At 41.2% G+C, this 12,832-nt stretch overlaps 1 protein-coding gene across 17 annotated transcripts in view; it reads left to right on the plus strand.

Moving 5' to 3' along the window:
* LOC143022115 (uncharacterized) overlaps positions 1-12,832 on the plus strand; it is a 285,895-nt gene that overhangs the window by 112,397 nt on the left and 160,666 nt on the right. For all 17 annotated transcript variants that reach the window (XR_012966036.1, XM_076180165.1, XM_076180152.1 and 14 more), the window contains 2 exons: positions 466-604; positions 6,285-6,445. Coding sequence is in view for 16 of the 17 variants with exons in the window: in XM_076180165.1 (XP_076036280.1) it covers positions 466-604; positions 6,285-6,445 (300 nt within the window). In the remaining variant the exon portion in view is untranslated. The remainder of the gene's footprint in view (positions 1-465; positions 605-6,284; positions 6,446-12,832) is intronic.

Genomic DNA, 12,832 nt, shown 5'->3' on the forward strand with positions numbered 1-12,832 from the left:
ATTGCAAATTCAAATTGGATTTAATCCTGGCAGTGAAACCTTAGGAAGGGGAGCTGTACTTCAGATAAATAGTTGGTTTGTAAAAGTAGCTCAAGAAGTACTCAGAAACTGATGATAATAATTGAAGAAAGATTTTGGAACCAGATTTTATTCACTTAGGGGGCAGTGGTTCTCTTCATAAATGTGTATGTGTATAAAAGACCTTTTACTCAGAATTGCACATTCTTTTAGTTCTCAAAACCTATGACATATTAAGTATTATATCATGGATGATATATTGGACTAGAATAAAAATTTCTTTTGGGAAGGAGGGCTGCAAATATTTATTGAAGGAATGGATATCACTTAGTTTCAGCTACCATATATATTGTTCCTGTAGAATGTATTGTGGATTAGTGATGCTGGTCAGAATTATTTCAGTAACTAGACATGTCGAGGCTAACATTGTATTCTGTAATTACACAGGCTTCAGCAACTGTCCTTAAGGATCGTAACCGTCAGATGGCAGCTAATCTTCGATCAAAGTCACGAGGCATTGATTCTCATGTTTCCATTAACAACTTGGCAAGTGGACATGGGGTTAGACCAAAGCATAACAGAAATCGTAAGATATTTTTAATTTTTTGTTTTGAATGAGAAAACTATGAAAGGGTGATAGTGCCCTCAGCACTGAATGGGCAGTCTCGAATTTTAGGGAGGTGTAAAGGAAGCAGGATCAGAGGAGGGATTGAGGAAGTTAGTGACAGAGTTTGAGAAGGTGTGTGAAAGAAGGAAGCTGAAGATAAATGTGGGCAAAAGTAAGGTGATGAGATCTACAAGGGGAGAGAGTGACAGCAGGCTGGAAGTGAGCATAGAGGGTGAAAGACTGGAGGAAGTGGATAGTTTTAGATACTTGGGTGCAAATGTGGCAGGAAAGGGAGGAGTGGGGTGGAGGTAGAATGTAGATTGAGAAAAGCGAGTAAATGCCTTGGTGGATTAAAAAGTGTAATGAGAAATAGACATCTGGGAATGGATGCTAAGAGGTTATATGAAGGAGTGATTGTGCCAACAGCACTGTACGGGGCAGAAACATGGAACATAAGAGAGGAAGAGACAATGAGTTTGAACATGTTTGAGATGAAATGTCTGAGAAGTATGATAGGGGTTACTAGGCTAGATAGAGTGAGAAATGAGGAGGTGAGGAAGAGAACAGGGGTGGAAAGGGAGCTGGGAGATAGGGTTGATGAAAGAGTATTGGGATGGTTTGGACACATGGAAAGAATGAATGAAGAAAGATTAGTAAAAGAAGTGTGGAAGGCAGAGGTGGAAGGAGTGAATATGAGGGGGCATCCTAGGATGAGATGGATGGATGGGGTGAAAGGGGCACTACAAAAGAGAGGAATGTCTGTGGAGGAAGGACGGGAGAGGACAGAAGATAGGGGTGAATGGAGAAGGGTTGTGTATGGATGCTGCTGTGATGCATGAGGGGGAGTGGGTGGGGGATGGGGGCTGAGGAAGTATGTATGAGAAAAAATTTGACCCAGCCCAAAGGGATTTCTCCCCGTCTTCTCCTTTTCTGCATGAGGGGATGGAGAGTGGGGGGGGTCGCCAAATTTATGAAGCAGCCTTGCTGTGGATGTGCTGTGTCTTGCAACACTGCTTCTGACCCAGGGCAGTGGACAGGATGCAGGGATGACACATCATCCAGGAGGTGCCAAGATAAGAGGGAGGGAGGAGGGTGGAGGGGAGTGGAATATATAGGAAATGGAATGGGTGGGAGTGGTTTCTATGCCTTTTTCTTGTTGGCTACCCCCCCGTGTAGGGGGAAAAAGCCTTTGGTATATGTATGTATGTAAAGGAAGCCTCTTCCATTATCATCTCTCCATCTGCACCTTTTACCTTATCATCTCTACTTGATTTGCCTCCTCTTCCTCTCTTAATTTCCTTCCAGAACATCTTTTTATTACTTTCAAAATTTTCTTTCACAATCTTATTTCATCTCACAACTGCTCTCCTCTCTGCTTCCTTTATCTTATGCTTTACTTCTCTTCCCTTTTTTCTTTGTACCTGATTTTCGTCCTCTTTTGTAACCAATCTGTGAATGCTTGTTTCTTCACTTCTATGACCTTTGCTTCATCATCCCACCACTAACTACCCTTCCTTCAGTTTCCTTCCATCCTCCATGTTCCACACATCATCTTTGCGCACCTTGAAAACTCCCCATTCCTCCACTCCTAGTACTCTATCCTTCACTTCCTCCCATTTTTCTCTCAGCTCCTTCCTGCACTCCTTTTCTTTCTTATCTACATACATACATACATATACCAAGGCTTTTTCCCCCTTACAAGAGAGGTAGCCAAAAAGGAAAAGGCATAAAATCATTCCCATCCATTCAATCCCTGAATACACTCCACACCCCTCCACCCTCCCTCTTATCTTAGCACCTCCTGGATGACTGGTCATCCCTGCACCTTGTCCACTGCCCTGGGTCAGAAGCAGTGTTGCAAGACACAGCACATCCACAGCAAGGCCACTTCATTAAATCGGTGACCCCCCCCTCTCCGTCCCCCCATGCATAAAAGGAGATGACGGGGAGAAACCCCTTCGGGCTGCGTCAAATTTTGCTCACACATACTACCTCACCCCCCTCCATCCCCCCTGCCCATTCTTATCTTTCTTATCTAAACAGTTTAATTTATGCACAGCTGCAAGAGGAAGATGGGCAGAGTATATTAGGGAGTTTCTAAAGGTAATGTGGGTTTTTGTAAGTGTGTATAGGCCTGGTAGTGAGAACAGTGTAGAGGAAAGGGAGGCTTTTTGGATAGATTTAAATGGGTGCATAGAGGAATTAGGGAGAAATGTCAATGTAGCAGTATTGGGAGACCTAATGCTAGGGTAGAAAATGAACTAATAGACAGAGTGGTTGGTAAATGTGGAGTTCTAGGAAAAAATCATAGTGGAGAGTTGATTGTGGAGATGTGCCTAAAAAGAGAGTTGATCAAAGCAAATACAGTGTTTAGGAAGAAAGTAAAGTATAAGTACACATGGGAGAGGGGGTGGATCGAATGGTGGTAGATAGACCATTAATGGACTATATAGTGGTAACCAGGAGTATAGTAGGAAGAGTTAAGGATGTACATTTTCTTAGGGGAGAGAGTGGGGAAATATCAGATATTTTTTTTGGTGGAAGGTAAGTTGAGAGTGGAGGATAGATGGAGAAAGAGGAAAAGGACAGAAGGTAGGGAAGTGATTTAAGTGAACTGCTTAAATGAGAAAGAAAAGGAGGCATACAAGAAGAAGCTGAGAGAGGAGTAGGAGGGAGTAAAGGATAGAGTAAATCTAGGAGTGGAGGAATGGGGATGTTTCAAGGAGGGAGTCACAAGGTGTGCAAAGATGAAATGTGGCACAAGGAGGATGGGAGGAAATAGAAGGAAGGGTAGTGAGTGGTGGGATGAGGAAACTAAGGAAGTTGTAGAAGAGAAAAGCAAGCTTTCGCAGATTGATTACAAAATAGGACGAAGGAACCCTATGAGAGGTGCAAAGAGAAGAGAAGTAAAGCATAAGATAAAGGAGTCAAAGAGGAGAGCAGATGTGAAATGGGGAAAGAGTATGACAGAAAATTTTGAAAGTAATAAAAAGATGTTTTGGAAAGAAATTAAGAGAGGAAGAGGAGGTGAATCAAGTAGAGAAGAAAAAGTAAAAGGTGCAGCAGATGGAGAGATGATAATGGAAGAGAAGGCAGTGAGAGGAAGGTGGGCTGAGTATTTTAGGGAGTTGCTAAATGTGAAGGAGGATAGGGAGGGAAAGGTAGTTGCAGTGGGAAATGCTAAAAAAAAATGACGGTGAAGAGTGAGGGAAATGGAGGAGAAATAAGGAAGGATGAAGTGAAGGTAGTTGTTAAGATGATGACAGCAGTTAAGGCACCTGGATCAGATGGGTGTCATGCAGAATGTCTAAAAAAAAGGAGGTACAGTGATGGTGGACTGGCTGGTGAGGTTATTTAATGTTTGTTTAAGAGAGGGTAGAGTGCTAGAGGACTGGAGGAGTGCATGTAGTCCCATTTTTCAAGGGAAAAGGGGACAAGTGTGAGTATTAGTTGTAGAGGGATCAGTTTATTAAGTGTAGTTGGGAAGGCTTATGGAAGGGTCTTTATTGAGAGGATTAGGGGAGAAACAGAAGGAGTAATTGGTGAGGAACATTGTGGGTTTAGGACAGGTAAGGGTTGCATGGATCAGATTTATGTGGTAAGACAGACATGTGAGAAAACTTTAGGAAGAGGTAAGGATGTTTTTTGGGCTTTTATGGATTTGGAAAAGGCTTATGACAGGGTAGACAGGAAGGCACTGTGGGAGGTATTGCAGATGTATGGGATAGGAAGAAAGCTTTTAAGAGCAGTCAGGAGTTTTTACAAGAGTAATAGATCTCATGTTAAAATCAGAAATGGAGAGAATAAGTGGTTCAAGGTGGTGGGACTTCATCAGGGATGTGTTATGTCATCCTGGCTTTTCAATTTATACATGGATGGGGTGGTGTGAGAGGTAAATGCAAGAGTGGTGGGTCAGGGATTGGAGATGGTTAAAGAAAATGGAGGAAAGTGGGAGATAAGCCATTTGTTGTTTGCTGATGACACTGCACTTGTAGAGGATCAGAGGAGTGATTAAGGAAGTTAGTGATAGAGTTTGGGAAGGTGTGCAAAAGAAGGAAGTTGAGGATAAATGTGGATAAAAGTAAGGTGAAGAGATGTACAAGGGGAGAGGATGGCAGCAAATTGGAAATGAGTATTGATAGAGAGAGGCTGGAGGAAGTGGATAGTTTTAGATACTGGGGCAAATGTGCCTGGAAAGGGAGGAGTGGAGGTAAAATTTAGATTGAGAGAAGCAAGTAAATGCCTTGGTGGATTAAAAAGTGTAATGAGAAATAGACATTTGGGAATGAATGCTAAGAGGAGATTATATGAAGGAGTGATTGTGCCGACAGCACTGTATGGGGCAGAAACATGGAACATAAGAGAGGAAGAGAGGAGGAGTTTGAGTGTGTTTGAGATGAGGTGCCTGAGAAGTATGATAGGGGTTACTAGGCTAGATAGAGTGAGAAATGAGGAGGTGAGGTGAAGAATGGGGGTGGAAAGGGAGTTGGGAGATAGGCTTGATGAAAGAGTATTAGGATGGTTTGGACACATGGAAAGAATGAGTGAAAAAAGACTAGTAAAGGAGGTATGGAAGGCAGATGTGGAGGAAGTGAAGATGAGGGAACGTCCTAGGATGAAGTGGATGGATGGGGTGAAGGGGGCTTTGGGGAAGAGGGGAATGTCTGTGGTGGAAGGACAGGAGAGGACAGAAGACAGGGGTGAATGGAGAATGGTTGTATATGGATGATGTTGTGAGGCATGAGGTGGAATGGGTGGGGGGATGGGGGGTGAGGTAGTATATGTGAGCAAAATTTGACACAGCCCGAAGGGATTTCTCCCTGTCTTCTCCTTTTATGCATGGGGGGACGGAGAGGGGGGGTCGCTGATTTAATGAAGCGGCCTTGCTGTGGATGTGCTGTGTCTTGCGACACTGCTTCTGACCCAGGGCAGTGGACAAGGGGTGGTGGAGGGAGGGTGGAGGGGTGTGGAGTGTATTTCAGGGATGGAATGGGTGGGAATGATTTTATGCCTTTTCCTATTTGGCTACCTCCCTTGTAAGGGGGAAAAAGCCTTGGTATATGTATGTAAAGGAAGAGTGTTTTTAAGAAGTGTGATGGGGTTGAAGAAGATGGATAGAGTTAGTAATGGGAATGTCAGGCAGAGAATGGGGGTGAAAAAGGGAGTTAGTAGACAGAGTGGATCAAAGAATATTAGGATGGTTTGGGCATGTGGAAAGAACAAGTGAAAAAAAACTAGCAAAAGGAGTGTGGAAGGCAGAGGTGGATGGAGCAAACTTGAGGATAAGACCAAAAATAAGACGTGTATAGATAGATTGGGTGAAGGGGGTCTAGAGTGCAAAGGGGTCAAGCAGGGACTGGAGAGAGCAAAAGATATGTGTGAGTGTAGAGTGGGTGTGAATGAGATATTGACATGGCCTGAAGGGATATCTTCTTGTCTTCTCTGTAATTTCTCAAAGTGATAAAGGGGTGGTGGAGATTGCCAAATAATGAAGCAGTGAGGGTAAACCAGCTCTGTCCCCTTCAAATTCCAAGTATTTACTCTACAGTACCATGGGTACATTTATTCTTCATTATGAAAATTGAATTTTGAAGCAAAGAGTATTTCATAGTAACTCTTCTATTTTCTAATCACAGTTTTCAATCTTCTTTGTTTCTAGGAGGAAGTTCATTGCCAAAGGCATCGTGGGAATCCTATCCTCCTCCTCATCATGCAGCAGGTGGAATGGGTAGTAATGGAAGTGAACGAAGAGGAAGTCAGAAATCGTCATCCAATTTTTCAGTACAGGCACAGCAAGCCATCAATGCTGCAATATCACAAGTCAGAATATTTGTCATGTGGTTGAATACTTTGTTCATTTATTAGACTCGTATGAAATTTACAAAATGCAGTACAAAAAAGGTTTACATAATGTTTGACGTCTGGAACAAATTGAACAGTGAAACAGTTAATGCCAGAAATATACACAAATTCAAAAGCAAACTAGATGTAGAGAGATACAAAAACGGGTCAACACGAGCATAGCTCCAGTCCCGTAAAATACTACTAGGTAAATATGTTCACCTTTAGATATTCATATGTTCATCATCTTGTTCACCTTGTTCAGTATCATTCCCAATAGATTCCACTGTTAATACTTATGAGTATTGTTATATGTGTAAAGTTATTATATTCTGTCACAACCCACCTATGGGCCATGCTAGTAGCAACAGAGAAAAAAAAAAAAGTTAAGCCTGTGTGGAGCTCATACAAGTATTTACCTAGTTGTATTTTATGGGAAGGGGAGCTATGCTCGTGGTGTCCCATCTTCATATCTCATTTTATCTAAACTATTTTTAAATTCATGAATTGTTTTTGCACACACCACTTTTTCATCCAACTTGTTCCAGATGTCTATTACTCTGTGGGGAAAGCTGTTCTTTTTCAGGTCCCTTCTATAACTGTCTTTCTTGATTTTCTTTCTGTGTCCTCTTGTATTTCTACTATCCCATTTTATTAGATCCTATCAATAGTTTCTATGCCTTTCATGATTCTATAAATAGTTATCAAGTATCCTCTCTCTCTTCTGTGTTCTAATGTCTGTAGTTCAAGTTTTGTTAGTCTCTCTTCATATGATAGTTCTGAGAGTGTTAGTGCTAGTTTTGTAATTGCTCTTTTTATTCTTTCAAGTTTTGTTATACATTTTTTTTGTACTTGGTGACCACATTGTCGCTGCATATTCCAATCTTGGTCTTATCAAGGTAATTAGTATTTTCTTCACCATTTCTTCATCCAGCTATGTAAAAGTCACTTTGATTGTTCATATTAAATTATAAGTTTCTCCAAAAATTTTGTTTATATGCTTCTTAGGGGACATATTATTCATAATAATGACTCCCAGGTCCTTCTCATTTTCTACTTTTTTTAATTCTTCTTCTCCCAATTTATATGATCCCACTATTCTTTTTTTGCTTCTTCCAAATTCCATTATACTACACTTCTTGATATTGAACCCACTTCCTACTCCATTCCCATACTTTATTGAGACTGTAGCGACTCACAATCTTCTTCAGTGTTCACTTTTTTCAACAATTTTGCATCATCCATAAAGAAGCTCATATAACTTTCAATTCCTTCATCCATATCATTAATATATATAGCAAACATTATTGGGGCCAAAATTGTTCCTTGTGGAGCACCACTTATCACTTCATCCCAATTAGAGTGTTTGTCTCTTATCACCACTCTCATTTTTCTTTCATGCAAGAAGTCTTCCATCCACTTCAGTAGTTTGTCCTGTATTCCTCCTGCAGTTTCTAATTTCTTAAGCAACTTCTTATATGGCACCTTATCAAAAGCTTTTTTTAGGTCTAGAAATGCACAATCAGCCCATCCATCTCTCTCTTGTATTACATCTATTAGCCTTGAATAGAAACACGTTAAGTTTATGACGCATGATTGTCCTTGTCTAAATCCAAATTGTCTTGGATTTAGTACATTGTTTTTTCCAAATGTTTCACCCATCTAGTTTTGATAATTCTTTCACAGATTATAGCTATCGTACTTGTAAGGGTCTTCTCTGTTTCTCCCTTTATATATAGGTACTTATATTTGCTCTTTTCCAATCTTCTGGAACTTTTCCTTCTTTCAGTGAACTGTTTATTAGTAACATTCCTGCATTCTTTCAAAATCCAGTTTGCCATTTCATCCGGTCCATGCGATTTTCTGACATCGAGATTACTCAAGTGTTTCATTATTTCATTTCTTGATATTTCTATCTCTTTCATAGGGGAACTCTCTCCTCCCACTCGATATCTTTAAGTTGTATGTTCTCCCTTGTAAACACCGATTTAAAATGCTTATTCGTAATTTCTGCCATTTCTATTTCCTCTGTGTATTTGACTCCTCCTTGTTGTAGTTTCTGTAATTCTTGTTTGCTTTTCATTGACAGAGTCTTCAGGCAGGATAGTTAAATTCTTCCCTCATAAAAATGATTTCTTACAAAAGTAAATTAGATGCAAACAACACAAATGGACATACATATACCAGCGGCTTTTTCCCTCTTACAAGAAAGATAGCTGAAAAACAAAGGCATAAAATCCACTCCCACCCATTCCATCCTCACATACTCCACTCCCATTCACCCTCCACCATCCCTCTTATCATGGCTCTTCCTGGATGACAGGTCATCCCTGCATCTCACCCACTGCCCTAGGTCAAAAGCAATCCAGCAAGACCCAGCACATCCACAACAAGGCTGCTTCATATAATCAGTAACTCCCCCGCCCCTCCATCCCCTCATGCAGAAAAAGAAAAGACTGGGAGAAATCCCTTTGGGCTGCAACAAACCCACTGATTCCCCATCCCCCACCCTCCCTTCCTTGCATCACAGCATCATCCAAACACAACCATTCTTCATTCGTCCCTATCTTCTGTCTTCTCCCTTTCTTCCTGAACAGACATTCCCCTCTTTCCCAATGCTCCTTTTACCCCATTTATCTCATCCTTGGTTGCACCCTCATGTTCACTCCTTCCATCCCTGCCTTCCATACCTCTTTTACTAATCTTTCTTCACTCATTCTTTCCATGTGTCTAAACCATCCCAATACTCTTTCATCAACCCTATCTCCCAACTCCCTTTCCAGCTCCGCTCACCTCCTCACCTCCACGTTTCTCACTCTGTCCAGCCTAACCCTTGCCATACTTCTCAGACTTTTCATCTCAAACACATTCAAACTCCTCTCTTCCTCTCTTATGTTCCATGTTTCTGCCCCATACAGTGCTGTTGGCACAATCACTCCTTCATACAATCTCCCCTTAGCCTCTATTCCCAAATGTCTATTCCTTGTTACACTTTTTAACCCACCAAGGCATTTACTTGCTTCTCTTAATCTACATTCTACCTCCATTCCACCCTTTCCTGCCACATTTGCACCCAAGTATCTAAAACTATCCACTTCCTCCAGTCGCTCTACCTTAATACTCACTTCCAGTCTGCTGCCACTTTCACCCCTTGTACATCTCATCACCTTACTTTTACCCACATTTATCTTCAACTTTCTTCTTTCACACACTCTCCCAAACTTCCTCAATCCCTCCTCTGATCCTGCTACAAGCGCATTGTCATCCGCAAACAACAGCTGGCTCACCTCCCACTTTTCTCCATTTTCTTTAACCATCTCCAATCCCTGACCCACCACCCTTGCATTTACCTCTCGCACCACCCCATCCATATAAGTTGAACAGCCAGGGCTACATAACACATCCCTGACGAAGTCCCACCGTTACCTCGAACCACTCACTCTCTCCATTTCTAATCCTGACACATGCTCTAATACTCTCGTAAAAACTCCTAACAGCTCCTTAAAGCTTTCCTCCTATCCCGTATATCTGCAGTACCTCCCACAGTGCCTTCCTGTCTACCCTGTCATAAGCCTTTTCTAGATCCATAAAAGCCCAAAAGACATCCTTACCTTTTCCTATAGCTTTCTCACATATCTGTCTTACCACAAATATCTGATCTACACAACCTCTACCTGTCCTAAATCCACATTGTTCCTCACCAATTACTCCCTCTGTTCCTCCTAATCCTCTCAATCAAGATCCTCCTAGAAGCCTTCCCAACTACACTTAACAAGCTAATCCCTCTGAAACTACCACACTCACACTTGTCCCTTTTTTCCTTATAAAGTGGAACAGGCACTCCTCCAGTCCTCCAGCACTCTACCCTCTCTCCAGCAAACATTAAATAACCTCACCAGCCAGTCCACCATCACTGTACCTCATTTTTTTTTTTTTTTTTTTTTTTTTTATATTCTGCATGGCATCCATCATGACCAGGCGCCTTACCTGCTCTCATCATCTTAACAACTGCCTTTACTTCATCCTTACCTATTTCTCCTCCATTTTCCTCACTCATCATGGTCATTTTCTTAGCACTTCCCACTGCAACTACCTTTCCCTCCCTATCCTCCTTCACATTTAGCAACTCCCTAAAATACTCTGCCCATCTTCCCCTTACTGCCTTCTCTTCCATTATCATCTCTCCATTTGCACCTTTTACCTTTTCTTCTCTACTTGATTCACCTCCTCTTCCTCTCTTAATTTCTTTCCAAAACATCTTTTTATTACTTTCAAAATTTTCTGTCATACTCTTTCCCCACTTCACATCTGCTCTCCTCTTTGCCTCCTTTACCCTGTGCTTCTCTTCTCTTCTCTTTTCTTTGTACCTCTCACATGAATCCCTCATCCTATTTCTTAACCAATCTGTGAAATCTCGCTTCTTCTCTTCTACAACCTTCTTTGTCTCCATATCCCACCACTCACTACCCTTCCTTCTATTTCCTCCTGTCCTTCTTGTTTCACACCATCTTTGCAAACTTTGTGACTCCCTCCTTGAACCAAATCCATTCCTCCTCCATTCCTAGTTCTACTCTATCCTTCACTCCCTCCCACTCTTCTCTCAGCTTCTTCTTGTACTCCTCTGTTTCCTTCTCATTTAACCCCTTCAATACGGGCCACATCGCATGTCTGGCAGCATTAGCTGCCAGACGTGCGATGTTGCGTCATAATACTCGCATTATAAAAAATAAAGTCACTGCTCTATCGCTCATTCTCTTTCACCCGTGAATTTTGATAACCATAGAAAATATGATGAAGCCAGTTTACAGAGTATGGGGGGGCCACACAGGTACGACTACAATAAATATAATCAAGACGCCGATGTCGGCATCCTCATATACCCACTTGCTCCTCATGACGCCTACATAGGCATCACCGTATGGAAGAGGTTAAAGAGTTCACTCTAAGTACCTCCCTACCTTTTGTCCTTTTCCTCTTTCTCCATCTATCCTCCACTCTCAGCTTACCTTCCACCAAAAAATGATCTGATATTCCCCCACTCTTTCCCCTTAGCACATGTACATCCTTAACTCTTCCTATTATACTCCTATCTACCATTACATAGTCCATTAATGCTCTATCTATCACCCTTCCATCCACCACCCTCTCCCATGTGTACTTATGCTTGACTTTCTTCCGAAACACTGTATTTGCTATCATCGACTCTCTATCTAGACACATCTCCACCATCAATTCTCCACTATGATTCTTTCCTGGAACTCCACATTTCCCAATCACTCCATCAATTGGTTCATTTCCTACCCTAGCATTAAGGTCTCCCAATACTACTACATTGACGTTCCTCCCTAGTCCCTCTATTCACTCATTTAATCCTATCCAAAAAGCGGCCTTTTCTTCTATACTCTTTTCACTACCAGGCCCATATGCACTTACAAAAACCACATCTCCTTTCCCAGTTTCACCTTCATCCACATTATCTGTGAAGAAACCTCCTTCCATTCCACTACACGTTTACCTATCTCTTCACTTACTAGTATAGCCACCCCTTCTCTCTCTTGCCCTCTCTTCACTCCTGAGAACCTCCCAACTACACTCCCAAACTCACACTCGCCTTTCCCTCTCAACTTAGTTTCACTCAAAGCCAACACACCCATCTTTCTTCTCACAAACATACTGCCTATCTCTTCCCTCTTGCTCTCATCTCTACCCCATCCACACACATTAAAAGACCCATACCTTAGGGTGCTGATTGGAAAACTCCTAGACCCTCTTATGCCTTTACTTTTTTTAGGAATGTCCCCTGTGGGGCTACAGGGAGAAGGATGCCTGGTCCCAATTATCATATATCTTATTACAATTTTTTTTTCTCATCCAACCTAGTTATGGACCAAAAGGTCTCCTGTCAGCATGTTCCTCCTTCGTAATTCTTTGTAATATTATTATTATGTTATTATCCTTGTATATTTAATAGTTTATTGATTTTCTCATGACTTAGGACTTAATATCTAACAAGTTTCATTAACAACTTTTGACACTCCAAATCCTTAATTTGGTTTTCAGTATTTAAGAAATTATTATCCATCTCAGGAACAGTAATGTGAATTGTGTATTACTGGAACAAACTGTAAAGAAGTTATGAGTTTATTAGTTTTAATTAACCAAAAATGAAGATCTTGTGAAGCCCTTATCAATCTTAATATTGTCCCTTGAGGCTGATAAGTTGTGGAAATAAGTATGTTACATGGATACTTGTGGATAGAGAATCATTTAAAAAGAAAATTAACATTTAGCATATAAAGGCACTTTTTTTCATGGTCATAGAAACATTGAATATAATCCCAAAAATATTAATGTTACAAAATAACT

The sequence above is a fragment of the Oratosquilla oratoria genome, chromosome 3 (genome assembly GCF_046742065.1).
Source record: "Oratosquilla oratoria isolate Oo_2021 chromosome 3, ASM4674206v1, whole genome shotgun sequence".
Lineage (NCBI taxonomy): Eukaryota > Metazoa > Arthropoda > Malacostraca > Stomatopoda > Squillidae > Oratosquilla > Oratosquilla oratoria.